The following is an 18,355-nucleotide window of genomic DNA, read 5'->3' on the forward strand; positions in this document are numbered from 1 at the left end:
GAGAGAATATAAATACATATATAAATGCAGAAATTTCAGCTCATGTGAAGATGATCCACATATATTGATTTTTGCGATGTAGAAGATTTACTGCTGTAAATCTGGTCCCACAGACTCAGGCAGCCCTTTTCACCCCAAACTTATGAAACATAATTATATTTATTTTTTTTCTGCTATTAAAAAAAGGATGGACTTAAGCTTTCCATCAGCTTGTAAAAGCCTGGATTTTAAAGTTCAGATTGGTTGGTGATATTCAGTAGGTGGTCACTTTAAAATGCTGTGTCTTTCTTTTCTCTTTATTATTGAAGGTGGATTTTCAAAACAGCCAAACTATACCTACTATAACTGGATAAAGCAGGTTTGAATATTTATATTCAATATATTTGAATTACAAATATAATATTCATGTCTAAAAAAGGTTCTTCCTTAAATAAACCATATGTTAGGAGTGATTTGAAAGGAAATGCATGCAGTTCTCTTAACAAGCATATCTGGAGAAGGTGCATCGGAGCGTTATAATAATGCTTCAGGAGACAAAACTAGAGTTTTAACATAAGAGTGGGATAAATTGTACGTCCTAAATAGAGTGGCAGTATGGTCAGAATTATTGAGAGACACCGATGCAACAAAATACAATCACATTTTTTAATAGCCTGATTTTTTTTACCAAAGTTTTCTTCTTATTTGCGAGTGACATGCATCTGTTTTACTTCAAAGCTGATATATAAAAAGAGCCTAAATAAAAAAAAAAAAAACAACCAACTTGAATGCTGTAAAATGAGACTATCTGAAACAAAAGAGACAAACATGTCCTACAGTAAACCTAGTCACCTAATTCAAAAATACTTTATTAGTCATTTTAGGTAGAATAACGCTCCGCTTTTAATTTTTGCTGTGTTATGGCTAAGCATGTTGGTCAAGAAGTAATGATTTAGTGTGATTTATGGATCACATTGACTTTACTCATTGCAAAGCATTATGATACATAAATACCTAATGCAACGCCACACCTATCAGAACTATGAATGAACATGTCAACATTTTTGAAGTTGACAAACACTGAATCAATATCTTATAAAATAACTTCTTCCTTTCATCTATATGGGTCAGCATCACAGACTGGAACTAATTAAACGCTGCATCTCATTGCCTTTTGTATTGTCACCCCCATTGTGCTGTCAATCTTCCCAAACTAATTCTTCCCAGCTCATTACATGACTCTTTTTATCTGTGCGTGACCGAACAGAAAATCATTTTCAGCCCTTTTCTCCACATATTTCCCCCCACCCCATCCCTGCTCTCCTTGTGTCCTTGTGCCACTTTGTTGTTGTCTTCATATGAAAAGCTCTGCCAATACAAAGTTTGGATCCTTCTTTCATATGCCCCCTCATCAGTTTTTTTGTCATTGTTTTTGTTTTTTCCATGGTTAAAAATCAAAGGATGAGAGGCTTTTTTTTTAAAGTCTTAAATGTCATGTGTGGAAAACTGTGGGGATAAAATTAGAACAAAGTTGCCGTCTGTTCCATTACTGATTGGATTGTACTGCTGTGAGGCCTCTCTCTGGGCTTGAGTGGGTACTGAAGAGGATGCCAATATGGATGGGCCCTATTACTCCTTCCAAACTATCACTGATCACATGGTACCACAGAAAGATGAATAGGTTGTTCTTTTATACATCACTCAGATGCACGGACATGGCAAGGTACCACACCCTAACCCTTAACATTCCCAATTAGTATATAATACCTTGCAAAAAAACTAACATACATTGAATCTTTCACATCACAGACAAGAAACATTAATTCAAAATGCATTTAGATTTCTAATTCACACTTTAGGACCAGATCCATCTTATTAACAATAATATTAAGTCAGTTTGGTCCGATCAAATGGAAAAAAATTAGGTTTGATTGCATACTTTCTAGTTTGTTCCAATTAGAATAAAATGAAGTAAAGATCTGTTTCGTTTCCTGCTCTTAAAAAAAATCCAGCCAAATGCTATGAGCCATTATCTTTGAAGCAGGACCTCATACTGAGCGGGCATGTGGCAACAGTGGACAGAAGAGAGCCACTCATAGCAGAGATGAACCTCCAGCAGAATACGACTCTAGGGTTCTTAGAAACTAGGAGCTCTCTCAGTGCAAAAGCCTTGGTGTTCCCGGTGATCTAAACACCGGGAACATCACAAAGTGCGCACAGCAAGAAAATGGAAATATAAATAAGTAATTTTTTCTTAAATTAAATGCTTTTTTTCTTGAATTGAGGAGATAGGTAAGACACTTTGATGATGGAACAAAAACATTTACATTTAAAATAAGAAAAACCTTTGCATTGTCTTATTTCAAGTGCCTTTTATTTAATTGTCTTATTTTAAAAGCAAAAATACTCATTGCATTGGCAAATCATTTTACCTACCTACTCAAATTAAGGATAAATACACTTAATTTAACCCTTTAAAGCCTGATCCAAGAATAAAACAAAACAGAAAATTACTTTTTTTTGGTTTTAATTCCTTATTTGCCCTTTTAACAAAATATGTAAAAAGAAAAAACTGAAATACATTTTTGATATTAATAATTTATTACTATGTGATAAGTCAAGATTATTTTTTGTGTAGTCTTCTGCCCTCTGTTATCAGGTATAACTGATTGTGTACAATAGGATTTTGAGCAAAGTTTTTACCATTAAATTATGCAAAAGGTGTCAGACGCAAAACATTTCAGAAACAGGCATTATAGGGTTAAGGGATTTTACTTATTTCTAGATCTTTTTTGCAGTGCAGCTCAATTATACATAAAATCTTTGTGTTTTAAATCTAACCCTTCTGTGTCTTTTAGATTTCCCCCCTAAGCTTTGTTTGTTTATTTAAGGATCCCCATTAGTCTTCTTGGGGTCCATTTTCAACTAAAAAGCATCACAATCAATACATATAACAAACTTACAGTAGAAACAACATTATTTAAAAAAAAGTACAATTAAAACAAGTTGATAGACAAACATAAAGTAATATCCAAAATTTCAGCAATGTTAACTTATCACTCTTGCCACATTTTTTTTTTTACAAATGCAATATAAAAACATTAGTACCGGTATTCTTTTCGGTCTCCCGTTGCTCCAAGCTCATAGCACTTCCACATTCCTCCATGGGAGCACGACTGACAGCTAAGAGGTTAGTTACGTTTAAGATGCCTCCTCCTAAAATAGCAGTCTTTATTCTGCTGCTCTTAAACTGCTTTTACTTCACCAGTCAACACATTTCAGAGGAGGCCGGCTATCAGGGGAGAAGAAAAGCATGACTTCTGTCGAAGCTGAAGGAAAAACACAGCAAGACAGAGAAAGCTGATGATTGAACCAAAGCCTGGCTCACATCAGCTTTACTGTTTCTTATCACTGGGTCCATTTATCTGATCGTCCTGCTCATCATTCTATATTTAAACTTTTTTTTTGTCTCAAGCTGTTTTATTTTCTCTTATTCTGTAATAACCTTTTTATGTTAGAGTTCTATCATTTTTAAAGTATGAGTTGTGTAGATTTTGTGTTTCATGAAGCTGCCTGATGAAATTTTTATGAAAACACATGCTGCTTGTCAGGCAGCACTAGTATATCTGTGTAAAATAAGCAGTTTAGTAAAAGTGTGCTAGATTTAAAAAGTTTAATAAATTATGGGTTTTAAGAGGAGGATTTGTTGAAAGTTGATTTTTTTTTTTTAAAAAATTTGGGAAATTTTTTTTTTTTCTTTGAATAGTTTGGCATACTTAAAATTGTTTTTTATGGTTTTTCTCCTTTTTTAATTATTAGTGAATATTTTTCATTTGCATTAAAACAGACAAAGAGCCACAGGTAGAAGCTTAAAAAGGAAATGTGCTGGATTCTAACGCCACAAAATGGATTTTTGAGATTTTTTTTCTCTTATTAGCCAAAAGTAGACTAATCATACCGCTTTGAGCCATTTACACTCTGTTAATGAATTCTTGCACATCTTAATTTTTTATGCTTTTTACCTTCAAAGGTTATTTAGTGGGCTGCGGTGTTGTACAGTTTGTAGCACTTTTGCCTTGCAGCAAGAAAGTTCCGGGTTTGATTCCCGGATGGAGTTTGCATGTTGTCCCTGTGCATGCACGGGTTATGTCTATGTACTCCGTCTTCCTCCCATAAACCAAAAATATAACTATTAGGTTAATTTGCATCTCTAGATTGTGCTAAGTTAAGTGAGTGTGTGTATGTGCATGGTTGTGTGTCTCTGTGTTGCCCCCCGGGACAGACTAGAGACCTGTCCAAGGTGTACCCTGCCTCTCACCCATAGACTGCCAGAGACAGGCACCGGGTCCTCTGCAACCCTGATTGAATGAGCGGGAGAAGATGGATGGATGGATATTTAGTCTATCTCATAAAAGCAGTTTGCTGCTAACCCAGAGGTTTTAACTGGGACATGTTGCATATATGTACACAACCCTTTCTGTCTGAGATTTATCATTCTTTCAGTGGAGTGTTGCCTTCCATCCTCTTTGAAATGTTTGGAAAAACAGTTTAAAAAAATAATGATGATGAATAAATTATTTGATCTCTCTCTGAGATAAAATAATATGAAGACTTAATAATAGAAATACTAGCAGACATATTATTGCATACAAATCATTGAATGTGTAGCAGTACTTCTTTCACCAGGTTGTTTTTTAAAGATATATAATTAGTCTTGGATGCAAAAAATGAATGCAGTAGTTTCTAATTGAGAACAAATGTGCATCATTGTGTTTTTAAAGGCATGTTGATCCATCGTTTCTGATTTATAGTTCTACAGCAAGCCGTGGGTTGAAGTTTATTAAATCACATGCATCTTAGCCCAGTCCCCTGTAGCGTAACCCTCCTACATACGTGAGGCCGCTGGTCTCTGATGATGACTCATGCTTTCCAGACATTCAATGTTTCATTGCTGAAATGAGTGTGAATACTACTGAGTCACATTTTCACTTTAGCCACATTTTTGCATTTTTATTAGAGTAATTATGATTTTTTTCTGAAATAATTTCCAAAGCAGTATAGAACTGCAATATTATTTAGTAAAGGAAAGAAAGGAAAAAAAAACATTGGTTTAAGACCAAACTTTACTTTATTCCAAAGACAAACAAAGATCAGATAAATGCATAAAAAAAGGCATGAAAGTCCTGATTAAACTTTTCACAAAACTGGAAATAAATTTAGTAAGAGGCTGTTAATTGTTTTGAAGTATTTTAAAACAATTAACATTATTTTAAAAAGCAGCCTCAACCCAGACAAAATAACTAGTTTCTCCAACCTTTGGTTCAATTAATCTTTTACATCACATTAATAATTAATACATTTTTTCATATTTTGATGTTTGCTGTATAATCTTGGTGCACAGGAGGTCAAACTGGCCATTTTATCACTCCACCAACTTGGAGTGATGGCATGGTTTTCTTTTTCTTTGAAATGCTATTTTATTTTTAAAAAAGATGTAACAGAATTAAAAAGTGACACTTTTCTCATATCAATTCTCACTATTAGTTTCCACAAATAGTAGGGATCGTAAAGATATTTCAGAAAAATGAGAGACAGTCTTTTTGTTATCTTTGGCCGGTTCTGGCTTTGGACTTTAGTGTCTCCCATGGATCATTTAAGGCATGCAGTACTCTGGACCAGCAGATGTCAGTAAATTGGTTTTTAATCCCACATTCGAGTTTCTTTAAAACTGGACCATGACATGATGCTTTTGGAGATTTTTTACACTACTTCATGTTGCCAGACAGGTCTTTTTTGTTAGTAGATTGCAGCACTGTAATCTACTACATTTGCTATAACAGATTATTCTGTTATAGCAGAATATGTCTGACAGTGTAGTGCTAAATACAGGTCTGCCCCAAGGGTGCATATTATCACCCTTGTTATTTTCAATATACACAAATTAAATCAGATATGTCTGAGATATGACCATGTAACATTGATCAAATATGCTGACGACATTGGTGGCACGTCTCACAGATGCTTATTTAATGGCTCTCTATGTAAATGCAACGATCAATCTCATGAAATGGTTTCAGAACAGTAATCTACAGTTAAATGTCAATTAAACTAAAGAAACGTGCCTTAGTAGCCAACGGAAACAGGAACTGTCAAAACCACTGTTTAAACCAATTCAATTAAACAGACAGGATGTAAAGCAAGTGGACTCATTCAAATACTTAGGCATAATTTTGGACAATTCTTTTACATTTAATGAATATATTGACTGTGTTTAGAACAAAGCACAGCAAGGGCTCTTCCTGCTTTACCAGCTGAGGGGTTTTAAAGTCAGTGACCACATCCTATTGAGGGTTTATCAGTTCTTAATTGAGATCGTACTGACATTTAACATTGTTTCTTGGTTTGGTCATTTAACTGCTAAAAAAAAAAATAAACTTGGCAGAGTTGTTAAATAGGGCAGTAAGATTACAGGCCAACAACAAATAAATTTGTCTCAGCATTAGAGTAATGCAGTGCATTGGGTTGGTCATGAGATCACAGATGACGATAGTGTCATGATTCTATAGTTAAGTTCTATTCCCAGCCCGCTGGGAATTTATGTTTCTGATACTTTAAGATGTTTATTGCCCTCCCCTGTAGGGGTGGTAAAATATCTTATTTAATCAGATATTATTTCAGCTGTTATATACTGTTTATGACACACAGTCCTACTAACTGTGTGTTGGAACAATAGATAAAAGAGTGATTCAAGCACTAATCATGGTCAAACAGTTAGTTCTGCACATACATGGAATAAATTCACCACAACTTCTGTTCAAAATATACGATTTTATTAACAAAAATCATTCAGCTCCAAGTGAAACGGATTTCAGTTTAACACTCTCAACTAAGACTAGTAAAACTAAACTAAACTAACTACTATGTAAAAAGAGGAAGGGGAAAACGGTTGAAAAACATTTTACAGTTTAAGATGGATTCTGTGTTTGAAACCAAAGTTTATCTGGAATAATTTGGGATATGATCAAATTAGCTTTTCACTAATTTTAAAGAAATTGGAATGTTTTCAGATCAATTCACAATGCAAATCCACGAGGTGAATAAAAAATTATTTGGCCAAATAATGTTTTATTGAATGATTTGCTTAATCAAGAACCAATAACCTTTAGCTAAATGATTCTTTACCTTCCTTGAAATAGCTAGCAGCGAGTAGACATCAGGATTCCACTAACATAATCCTCACAGTGCTTCCAGGTTTCTCTACAGTAGGTGAGTCAGAGCTTGGTGCAGGAGGAAGATGATAGCATTATCTGCCACAACCCAAGGATAGTACACAAACTGAAGTGAATTCAATGAAGTCTTCACCAGGTGGCATAGATGGTGTAAGACTAACCATTCGAGGTTCTTCATCATCTGTGAAGTCAGCTGATGAACCGGCCTTTAGCTGCTGAGGTCTTTTGGATGTTCTTTGGCACTGATACCACACAAGAGGTCTTCCACAGCTGTGGTACTCCACCTAGCCTCAGGCATAAGTTGCACATGTAGCACAGGATGCCATACAGTTCAACGGCACAACATCTCATGGCAGAGATCCAGATTTCCTTGTGCCAAGAAAAAATGTGTACAGAAATTATTTGTACCCTCTGCAAATCAAGGAGCTGAACAAGTTGTAACTTGTTCCATTCCCTTGATGAAGCGAATCTGCTGCTGCTGTGTCTGCAATGAACTCTTCTATAATTGTTTGTTAATGTATTTTATTACATTGTTGTGTGTGAGTAAGCCAAAGGCAAATTTCTGCCATTTTTGTGTATGGTAGACAATAAAATTGTTCTATTCTATTCTATGTTATCATTGATGTATCTCTACAGGGGGTGGACGTTTTTAACTAACTGCTATAAAAAATCCTTTTCCATATCCCATAAATTCCCACTACCCACTGGTGGGTAGTTTTTTTTGTTTAGAAAAACACTGTCCCACAGCCTCTAACAAATATTTCTCTCTTTTTCTTTCTACCTAGCGTTCTCACCACGCTCACGCTCTCTTCGACTTCACCCCCCACCATCCGTCACAGCTGCGCTTCCTGCGTGGAGATGTAATAGAAATCATGGACTGCTCTGACTCCGTACGTTGGAGGGGTCGTTGTCATGGACGCGTGGGTTACTTCCCCCCAGAGTATGTCCAGCCTATTTACCAATGACGGTGACCCGACGTGACGGCAAAAACATGCCCGCGCCTAAGGTTTCATCAACGAGGCATCAGGACTCCTCCCCTAACCCCAAAATAAACTTCTTCTGCGACTCCGCCCAGTGATCTGTGGAGTTAAAGGCTGAATAAGTCTATAATGGATGGATTCCTCTTATGTCTAAGTCATCTCAGCTTTCACTATTTTTTTCTTGACTTTCATCTCAACTGTGGAAGTAACAAAATTGAATCATGCACCCAAGTGTAAAAGGTGAAAGACACAGTCAAAAATAAACAAAAATGGAAACTAACCATTTCTTAAATGTTGCTAAGGATACCTATATATAAAAAAAAGAGCTTGAAGACAGCTATCTTTGGCCCCTCTGTCATTCAACTGAGAGGTTTCTAAGCAATATCTGGAATAGCCATGTAAACCTGTGAACTTTAAAGGTATTTATTTGAGATCATAGTCTGTAACTGGATGTTTTAAATGCAAATCTGGTTGAGTCTAGACCTGTCGCTTGTGTGTGGGTGTGTGGGGTATGTCTTTGTAAAGATTTGGCAGTGAATCACTAAAGGAAGTCCCCATATTGCCATCAGGACTGATTTGTAAAAGTAATACTGCATTGAAAAAACACTGCTTAAAATGTAATGAGCTTCATTTGTTTGACGACCACCTCTGTATATGTATTTATTCCTACTCCTCCGTAATCTATAATGCATATTGTAAATAGAATCATTAATTACTAAAAGGAAACATTTCATACAGTTTACAATACAAACTTGGACTTGTCTTCCATTCCTTGTTATTATGAATCAGTAAAAGATTTATCCGTTTACCTCCTTCATCCTCCTCTCTCAACATAAGATGAATAAAAAGAAATGCTATCACTGTGTCGTTTGAAATTACTACAAATCTAAAAACCTGAAAAAGTATACTCATAAAAGTATTTGAGAAACTAATACCTACATGGTTTTTTTTTACAGTCAAGATTTGATTTTGAGCTTTCTTTTTGCTCCTCCTTTTTAATTTTGTCCTCATATTCTTATATCCTTGAGGATTTTCTTAAGAGCTAATAGAGGAATTGTGTGACTACAAAACATCAAAATGCGAGCATGCAATTGTAAAAAGGAAATACACCCTCTTTCCACATTTAGGTAAAATGTAGGGTTTCTACATTTCATAAATGTTTTTTATTTTACAGTGCTTGCGAAAGTAATCAGCCCCCTTGAACTTTTTGACCTTATGCCACATTTCAGGCCTGTAAAGATAAAGATATAAAAAACGTTTTATGAAGAATCTGTCATGATGGGTTCACTGATGAGACCCAGTAATGCAGAACACCACGGAGGCGGAAACAAGAGTAAAAGTTTTAACAATGTTTATTGTTCACAAGCACATGGAATAATGTCTGGAAGTGGTTCAGGCCTGGGGACTGGTTCACTGGAGTCTGTGTAGATAACAGAGCAGTTAGCTTTGAGAGCAATTGGGTTTGGGTTTGTAATGTTCAGGTTAATACCTTGAGGGTTCCGGGTTGAGCTCAGAGAGAGGAACTGTTGGGTCCAGAGAAGGTTTGATTCAGCAGAGTCCTATAACTGCTTCAGCGTCTTACTTCTGATGAAGGAGCAGACCTTGGCTTTGGGTTTCCAGCTCTTAATCCAGAGCAGCATGGGAAAATCTAGAGAGAAGTCTTCGGGTTTGGCTCAGAGGGCAGGCTCGGCGGAATAAGCTCATCCAGAGCTTCACAGAGAAAAACTGGTTTCCTGGAAACAGAGACACAAAAAGGATTAGAATCCTAGCAGGACTCAGAGGGCAACAAAAGATTCTCAGAAGGTTCTTTGGCACAGGTGCTAACCAACTAGATTCAACACTGCGGCGTCGAGGCAAGGTCTGAAGACAGCTTTTATACTGTGGATCCTCTGATGATGGAACGAACCTCAGGTGCGTCGAAGGCTCGGCTCAGGAGGATCCACGGCGGACTCTGCTGGAGGAAGGTGGTACTTCTCCAGCTCCCAACAGAATCGACAATAAGTAGGACACCATCATGAAGTGCAACTAAATTTTTTGGATATTTTAAACATTTTTAACAATTACAAAACTGACTTTCAATGCAGCAAAGCCTTCCCAGAAGTTCAGTAAAGATCTCTGAATGATCCTATCTTGACCTGAATGATTGATGACGATAAACAGAATCCACCTGTGTTTAATGAAGTCTCTGTATAAAGGCACCAGGCAGGTCCATCATACTGTTGTGGAGAAGTTTATAGACAGATTTGGATACAAAAAAGATGTCCCAAGCTTTAAACATCCCAAGGAGTGCAGTGCAAGTGATTATCTTGCAATGGAAGGAGTATCAGTACACTGTAAATAAGACCAGGCCGTACCTCTAAACTATCAGCTCAAACAAGGAGGAGACTGATCAGCGATGCAGCCAAGAGGCCCATGATCACTCTGGTTGAACTGCAGAGATCTAGAGCTGATAGGAGACTCTGTCCATAGGACAACAATCAGTCGTATACTGCATAAATCTCGCCTTCATAAAAGACTGGCAAGAAGATTGCCATTAATTAAAGATATCCATAAAACATCTACTTTAAAGTTTTGCCACATGCCACCTGGGAGACACAGCAAACATGGAAGAAGGTGCTCTGGTCAGATAAAACTAAAATCAATCTTTTTTGGCAACGACACAAAACGTTTGGTGTAAAAGCGACACAGCTTTTCACCCTGAACACACCATCCCCACTGTCAAACATGGTGGTGGCAGCATCATGGTTTGGGACTCCTTTTATTCAGTAGGGACAAGGATGATGGTAGAAAATTATGGGAAGATGGATGGAGCCCAATACAGGACCATTCTAGAAGAAAACATGTTGGAGTCTGAAAAAAACCTTAGACTGGAAGGGAGATTTATCTTCCAGCAAGACAATGATCCAAACCATAAGACAATATCTACAATGGAATGGTTCACAAAAAAACATATCCAGGTGTTAGAATGGCCAAGCCAATGACCAGACCTGAATCCAATCAAGAATCTGTGTAAAGACATTAAAACTGCTGTTCACAAACCCTTTTCATCCTCCCTGAGCTCCAGCTGTTTTGCAAAAAAAATGGGCATAAATGTCAGACTCCCGATATGCAAAACTGACACCGACTCCAAATGACTTAAAGCTATAATCGCAGCAAAGGGTGGCGCTACAAAGTATCGACTAAAGGGGTCTGAATTATTTAGCACACCCAGTCCTTCAGTTTTTTGTATGTTAAAAAAGTTTAAAATATCCAATAAATTTTGTTCCAATTCATGTTTGTGTCCCACTTGTTGATTCTTCATAAAAAAAAATAACAAATTTATATCTTTATGTTTGAAGCCTGAAGTGTTGCTAAAGGTTGAAATGTTTAAATGAGCTTTAGGCACTGTACCTTTCCAACTTGTTTTGTTAAATAAATAGTAACACACTCATATCTGTGGTCTAATACACTTGGAATTTAAGGACCTGATAGAGACTAGTTCTTATATATATTAAGTTTGTAAAATTGACTGGAGGTGTGATTTCTTTTTACCATGACTGTATTGTTGACTCCATGTGCTTTTATAAGATGGTGTCAGGAATCACATGCTTGTCCTCAATTGCATAACAGCATAACATTACTTGGATGTTATAAAATGGGCTTTAAACACTGCATTCCTTGCAAGTCAGGAGTATTTGATTATTTTATTCAAGTCACTCAAAACAAAGGTCATCTTCTGAGTGTGTCCCCTCTGGCAGTTATCTTGTTACTTCCTCTTTAATGCCTTAAATACCAGGCTTTTCAAGTTTTCAGAAATCACATTTTGCCTGTGTCAAATTGAAACTGAAAACCCTTGCAAAATTCAAAACTTATTGCACTTCCATGAAATCTGTCAGCTGCAACTGTTCACATACCCGCTGGTGAAGCACTCTGTCCACCACTCCCCCCGTGTATCACAGCACAGCCACAGGGTTAGTGTTAAGACAGAGAGATAAATCTTGTAATTATTGCTCTTTACAGTATCTCTCTAGACTGACCAAATCTCTGGATTCTCTGATGTGTTATTCTCTTCAGGCAGACAGCTTTTGTAAAGAATTTAGCTCTGGGGACAGAAAAGCCCATTGATAAAGTTTGATTTTTATGTGGCAATTGGAATAAGTGATTTCCATGCTATTCCCATTTAAAAGTGTGTTCAGGAGTGAACAAATGGTCGAAGATGTCGAGGATGCCTGTCAAACAATGCAGGCAGTGAATACTGGTTGAGCAAAGCAACATGTGTGGTTGTGGTGGACAAATGTTAAAATAAAAAAAAAAATGTAAACCCTGTCAATTTGTGTTGCTTTAACCATTCAGGGGCTTGCTGTGGTTGTGAAATGGGGTTAAAGGCATGAAAGAGCATTCTGTGGTAGAAGATATATGTCAGACGGCTGTTTGTGATGAACACTGATAAATACTTGCCTGCCATAACACTGGCGCTCCGTTTTTTAACACAGTTTAAACTTTTACCAATATAGACATGTTATACATCCTTAGAAAGCTTTGATTCTCCACATTTCAACCACCAAAATCATTGTATTGAAACCATGAGCACCGAAACACAATTAATAAAGAAATAACAGCATGTTAAATCACAATTTCTAGAATAAAGCTCCGACTTCCTACCTTTGAAGTGATCCTGAGGCCGTATTATAAATCTAATCTTAGATTGTTTATATTCCACTTCTCTGTAAGGACCTACGGATAAAAAGTTATCCAGCATATTCATAATAAAAAACATTCCATGATGACAAAATCGGCACATAAACTCAGTTTTTACCATCAGAAAAGTTTGATCCTTATAAGTAATGCTACCTGTCTTGCTAATTACCCTAGCTTTGAAAACAGGCTTTCTTTTCTGTTTAGGTTTGTCAAAATACTTTTCAGCCATTTTTGGTCCAGTTTACACAAAAGACTGAAAAAATAGCTTAAAAAAAGCTGCAGCAGCAAACAAGCGTAGGAGTACTTCTTCGTCCTTCGGCGTAATGGTGGACCACTAGCCAAACAGCGTATGAGTTACGCTTGGAGCCCATGTAAATAACATCATGGCGGCACGTACGTAAAATGTTTAATTGACAATTAAGTAGCCATCCACTTTTGACAGTAGGCAAAGTAGATTGGCTATGTTTTGTTTGCCTCACCATGGCCAAAGTTTATGGATTTTATTTTTTTGGGGGGGGGCCATAAGTGCAAGAATGCCATTTATCAATTAGTTCATTTTAGATTAATCTGGACACTTAATTTTTGTGAAAAATACTCTTTAATACCTTTAAGTAAAATAGTAAAGACAAATCTTTGTTCATTCAAAAACTAATTTAGGTTGATCTGTCTCCCTGCACAGAAGGCCATGATTATTATCTATTAGCTATTATCCAGCCAAAGCTCCTGGGCTGGATCTGGGTGACCCAGGGACACTGGCACCCAAACTCTTGTTCAGCTTTCCACACTACATAGGTCACATGTCCCGCTCAGTGTAGTTGAGGTCCGTCAGGTACTGGGAAAGCGAGAGAAGGTGCTCCTAATTGATGAAGTGGTGGAGCGAGGTAGGCATACTACTATTAATAATGCAGAGATGCTACATTTTCCATTTGAGTAACACAACCACTACAATCAACAAACTCATTAAGGAGGTCATTTTGTCAAAATGCAAAAAAATGATATTTGGATGTGTGTCATTGCAAAAAACAGACCCTGCTTTCATTGAGACACTTCATCGTTCTCTCTTATGTATTTTCTGCCATATTGGGAATTATATTACAGACCAAAGAGTAAATTCAAAAGGGCACGTTATGCACTTCAGTTCTAGCTAATTGATAAGCAGAACAAGTAAACAGATATTGAACTTGGAAAAACACATTTATGGTGGGCAGGTAACTGCTTGGAGTGCAGCCACACAATTACTGCCAAGGCAATCAGGAATAATTATGAAATTACTGACAGGTCAGTGAAGTGGAATGCAGTGGAGAACTTGTTGTTTTCACTATGTGTTAATCACTATAGTCATTAACACACATTATCAGAGATTCCCTGCTACACCTTTTTTCCCCAGCAGTGTGTAGAGGTTTTTCTTCCAGCACAGAGACTTTATGACTGACTGACTTTGATACCTTGAGGCAAACACTTGGCAAAAGTTATTGATAATAACATACAGTACATATCAGTTGTAGATGTCTGCAGCCTATTTCAAAACAAAGGAGATGTACAGAAAAATGTCAAAGCTCAAACAGAGGACCCAGTATTCAAGGCAAGACAGACTTTGAGATTACTCAAAAGATTTTATTAAAAAACGTCAGATTTGGAATAACAGCAACTAGGGTATTTAAGGCAGGAATCTCTGCAGAAAGGAAACACAGGTTAGTGACCACGTAAATCTGGCGGAGGAAAATTATGAACATTAGCCGTTAACCTGGTTAAATAGTTTAGTCCGTGCCCAGAGAATGCGGTAGGATCCAGCTGGTGAGCTGCCAACAAGTTGCGGCAGATGCTACAGACCTGGAGGACGGAGAACAAGTAGGAGACAAGATCTGGGCAGACGAAGGGCAGGATAATCCAGAGGATGAAGCCAAAGCAGGGACTGGCTATTGGAGTGGTTAAATAGAGGCAAGAGCAGGTGTATCAGATGAACAGTAACAAGAAACTGGAGGGGGTTAGACAGGTGAATAAAATAAATAATTAAGCCAGTTATCAGTGCCAAGTTCCTGACAAACAATTATAGAATTGTCTATAAACACATCGTCTACAACTGGTGATGTGTCAGCTCTTGCTCTAATTCATTCATATTATCAACATACTATCAGATCTAACTTCTTCAAGAATTTTTACATTTTTCCTAGAAGATTAATAATCTTTCACTGGAGCGTTTTAAAACAAAGGTGGCAGAAGTGTTGTAGTCTATAATTCTCTGATACTGACTCACTTGGATTTGCTCTCTCTTTTTGTTGTTTTACCAAAGCATCTTTTTGTCCTACATCACAGAGTCATCTCTGACTCTCCTGTGACAGGTAGTCAATAAAAAAAAAACATCCTCCTACAGGAGTGCAGTGGAGAACAAAGGAGTTAAAGATGTTCCACAAATAGAACAGCTGTGAGCTTTTTCTGTCGCTGTTAGAAGCTGCTGAGTCACTTTGAAATCTCTGTGTGGCAATAAATATTGTCTCATCCAGTGTGAAAATTCTAAACTTCATTGTCACAAAGCAGAATGCATTGGGGGAGTAACCTGATGAGACAATAGAAAACTGTTTTTTTTTTTTTAAATTGGGGTATGGCAAAAAGACAAAAAGTAGAGTCTACAAGGTGTCACTACAGAACGGGCCACATATTCACTATATTCTTTCCTTTAGGCGATGATGGCTTTATCCTAATTTATAAGGCTGTAGACATAACACTGTGGGGATAACTGTGGCTGAAAAGATAGAAAAAATGAATTGGACTGTGCACTTGTTGGTAAAGCCCTAGCTCCTTATTTATGTGAAGTATAAATCTATTGTTGATGATTGTAGTGAGATCATGCTTATTTTAATTTTTTTCTATGAACTGCAGATCATCTACTTGGAGGTTGTTCGATCATCATTTGATTAGCCCGGCTCAATGTGAGAAGGGATGTTTAACAGTGTACACATAAAAGAAACACGTTTAAGCATTAACAGAATTTATTACAGTCATGTTTATCAAAAAAAAGTGTTTTATTTGCTGTTTTTTTTCCCCCCACATCATTGGGGTGTCAGCTTCCCACAGCTGAAGCTCCTCCTATTTGATAAAGCGGTCCAGGGTGTAACACTGTGCATCTGAAATGCAGAGCAGTGAACTCATGGAAATCACTACCTTCACCGCTTTCTGTGAGAACGCACCATTAGGGTGCTCCTGTTGTGTTTTGCATTCTGACTTTTGTATTTTTTTTATTGTTTGAACATTTTCTTGTGAACCTTTAAGTGTGTTCATGTGTATCTGGTAAACTTAAGGATATGATTGCACTACATTAAACACTTAATTTTCAAGTGGATAATATTTTATAATATTTATAAAGTTTTTTCTCAAATTTTCACAATGTTGTCAGTGTTTACAAAAGTTTTTGTAAAAACTCCAAATACTTTTTTTCTGCTTTGAAATAGATTTTTTTTCAACTTTTTTACATCAAATTTTTCATGGATGGAGCTTGTATTCAGAAAAAAAAGTAAAAACAAACAAACATTTTTCTGTTTGTTAATTGCACTTTTTAGGATTCTTTTTAGGTGAAATAAACTTATTTCACACTTGGAATGCAAGGGTTGTAATGTTGTCATGCACATCATAATGCTTCAGAAAATGGCAGTATGTATTGCCAAGGCATTGCCACATTGCCAGACAGGACAAGAAGGAGTAGCAGCACCATTACATTAGCAGAGAATATGAACCAAAGGGTTTTGTGAGATGTTCATAAATACATTGCCTGTATTTGCACCTGAAAAAGCCAGGTCCATTGCTGGAGAAGAAGTGTGCTGATGCTTTAAAGTCATCTCTACATAATCATCTGCTGGCTGTTCCTGTGCTGCAGAAAAAACAAAACAAAAAAACATTGGAATTCAAATTGAACTTTGCATGATCTTGAAAAACGATTTATTTTGGTTTGTGGTGAACAACACGTTGGGGCAGCACTGACCACAAAGAAATTAATTGGATAAAATTATTATTATAATTATTTTGATGGTTTTTATTTAATTTTTTGACCATAATAAAAATGAGCTTCAATGAAACAAACAAACAAAAAAGAATAGAAAATGGCAGCATGTAACAATATATACGCTTGTTCTGTGGTAGGTCATAAATGGTGAAAAAACATGCTTTTGAAAAAAATGTCCCCAATTTAGCTACATAGAAAATGCAGGGGAGATACAATGCATGCACTTTAGATGATCGCAGAGCATGGCTGCTAAATGAACCAATGAAAAGGTCAACACATGGACCTATAGGCCAATACAGATAGAGAAATGTTGGCAAGCCGATGGTCTATCTCTAAATTAAAGAGGTGTTTGCAAATATAAAAAGATCAGGAGAAAAGACACATCTGATCCTACTGCAAACTCCTCAAGCATCTGTTTGTTCAAGTTCTACTCTGCAAGAAGCTCTTGGATTATCCTTTATTTTCAATTCCATCACTTTCAGCTTCTCTATATCTGCATCTTCTCCCTTCATGCTCTCCTGCTCACCTGCCACTCTACAACACTAATCCCCTGGACACTACAAAGCCCTTCGCCTCCAAGCTGGATTGAAACCTCCCTCTCTGATCCACTTCATTCTGCAGGATGGATGGATGATCCTCTTATTATTTGCTATACCTATCCAGATCTAGAAAATACTAAAATTCCATACTTACAAACTGTAACTTGTAGAAATCCTCTTTCTGTTGTGCAATCAGGATTTTCTTTTAATCATTTAATTAACTCAGCTGCATGGCTTTAGGCCTAACTTGAACAAATAATAATAATAATAATAATAATAATAATAATAATAATACTAAAAATCCTATTGTGTCTCTATCATTTGTTTTTTATCTAAGGTATTCCAGCAACAATTATGTGAAGTAAATTTTTTTTACAGCTTCACTGAACAATAAATCAGAGGTTGTTTGTTTTATTTGGCAGCCATCTTTGCAAATACCTGGCTGTTACTCCTAGCTTTGGAAAGATGGGTTGGGCAAATAAACCACAATTAAATTTTAATGATCACATTTGTGGTTCTAGATTGAGTTAATGTAAGATGATGAGTAGTTATAACAATTAAACTAATAGATTTTAAATATCGTGTTTGGGGTTCTAAATTATCTTATTATGGTTACTGAAAAAAAATACAGTAAATCCCCTAAGGTTATGATTATCCCTGTTAGGGGTTTTTCTATATATATATAAAAAAAAAAAAAAAATAAAAATAAAAATTGCGGTTTTCATTTTGTTATTTTATGAGGTGGTTGTATGGAGGACCAATCCTGCCATAATTAAAAATAAATACAGAAATAAATAACATAGACAAAAATATTATAACATGAACATAAATAAATACTTAAAGAAATAAGTAATAAATAAATAAAGTTGTAGATTATAATGGACAATAAATAATGTAATTATTACAAAGGCAAATAACAAAGAAGCTAATTAAAAGATATATATATATATATATATA

At 36.3% G+C, this 18,355-nt stretch overlaps 1 protein-coding gene across 1 annotated transcript in view; it reads left to right on the forward strand.

Annotated features, from left to right (window-relative positions):
* Positions 1-8,827, forward strand: part of LOC107088092 (GRB2-related adapter protein-like) — a 35,866-nt gene extending 27,039 nt beyond the window's left edge. The window contains exon 5 of the mRNA XM_015380032.1: positions 7,994-8,827. Within this exon, the coding sequence (XP_015235518.1) occupies positions 7,994-8,173 (180 nt within the window). The 3' untranslated portion in view covers positions 8,174-8,827. The remainder of the gene's footprint in view (positions 1-7,993) is intronic.
* Positions 8,828-18,355: the final 9,528 nt, after the last annotated feature.

Source organism: Cyprinodon variegatus, unplaced genomic scaffold (assembly GCF_000732505.1).
Source record: "Cyprinodon variegatus isolate N-32 unplaced genomic scaffold, C_variegatus-1.0 Scaffold206, whole genome shotgun sequence".
NCBI lineage: Eukaryota > Metazoa > Chordata > Actinopteri > Cyprinodontiformes > Cyprinodontidae > Cyprinodon > Cyprinodon variegatus.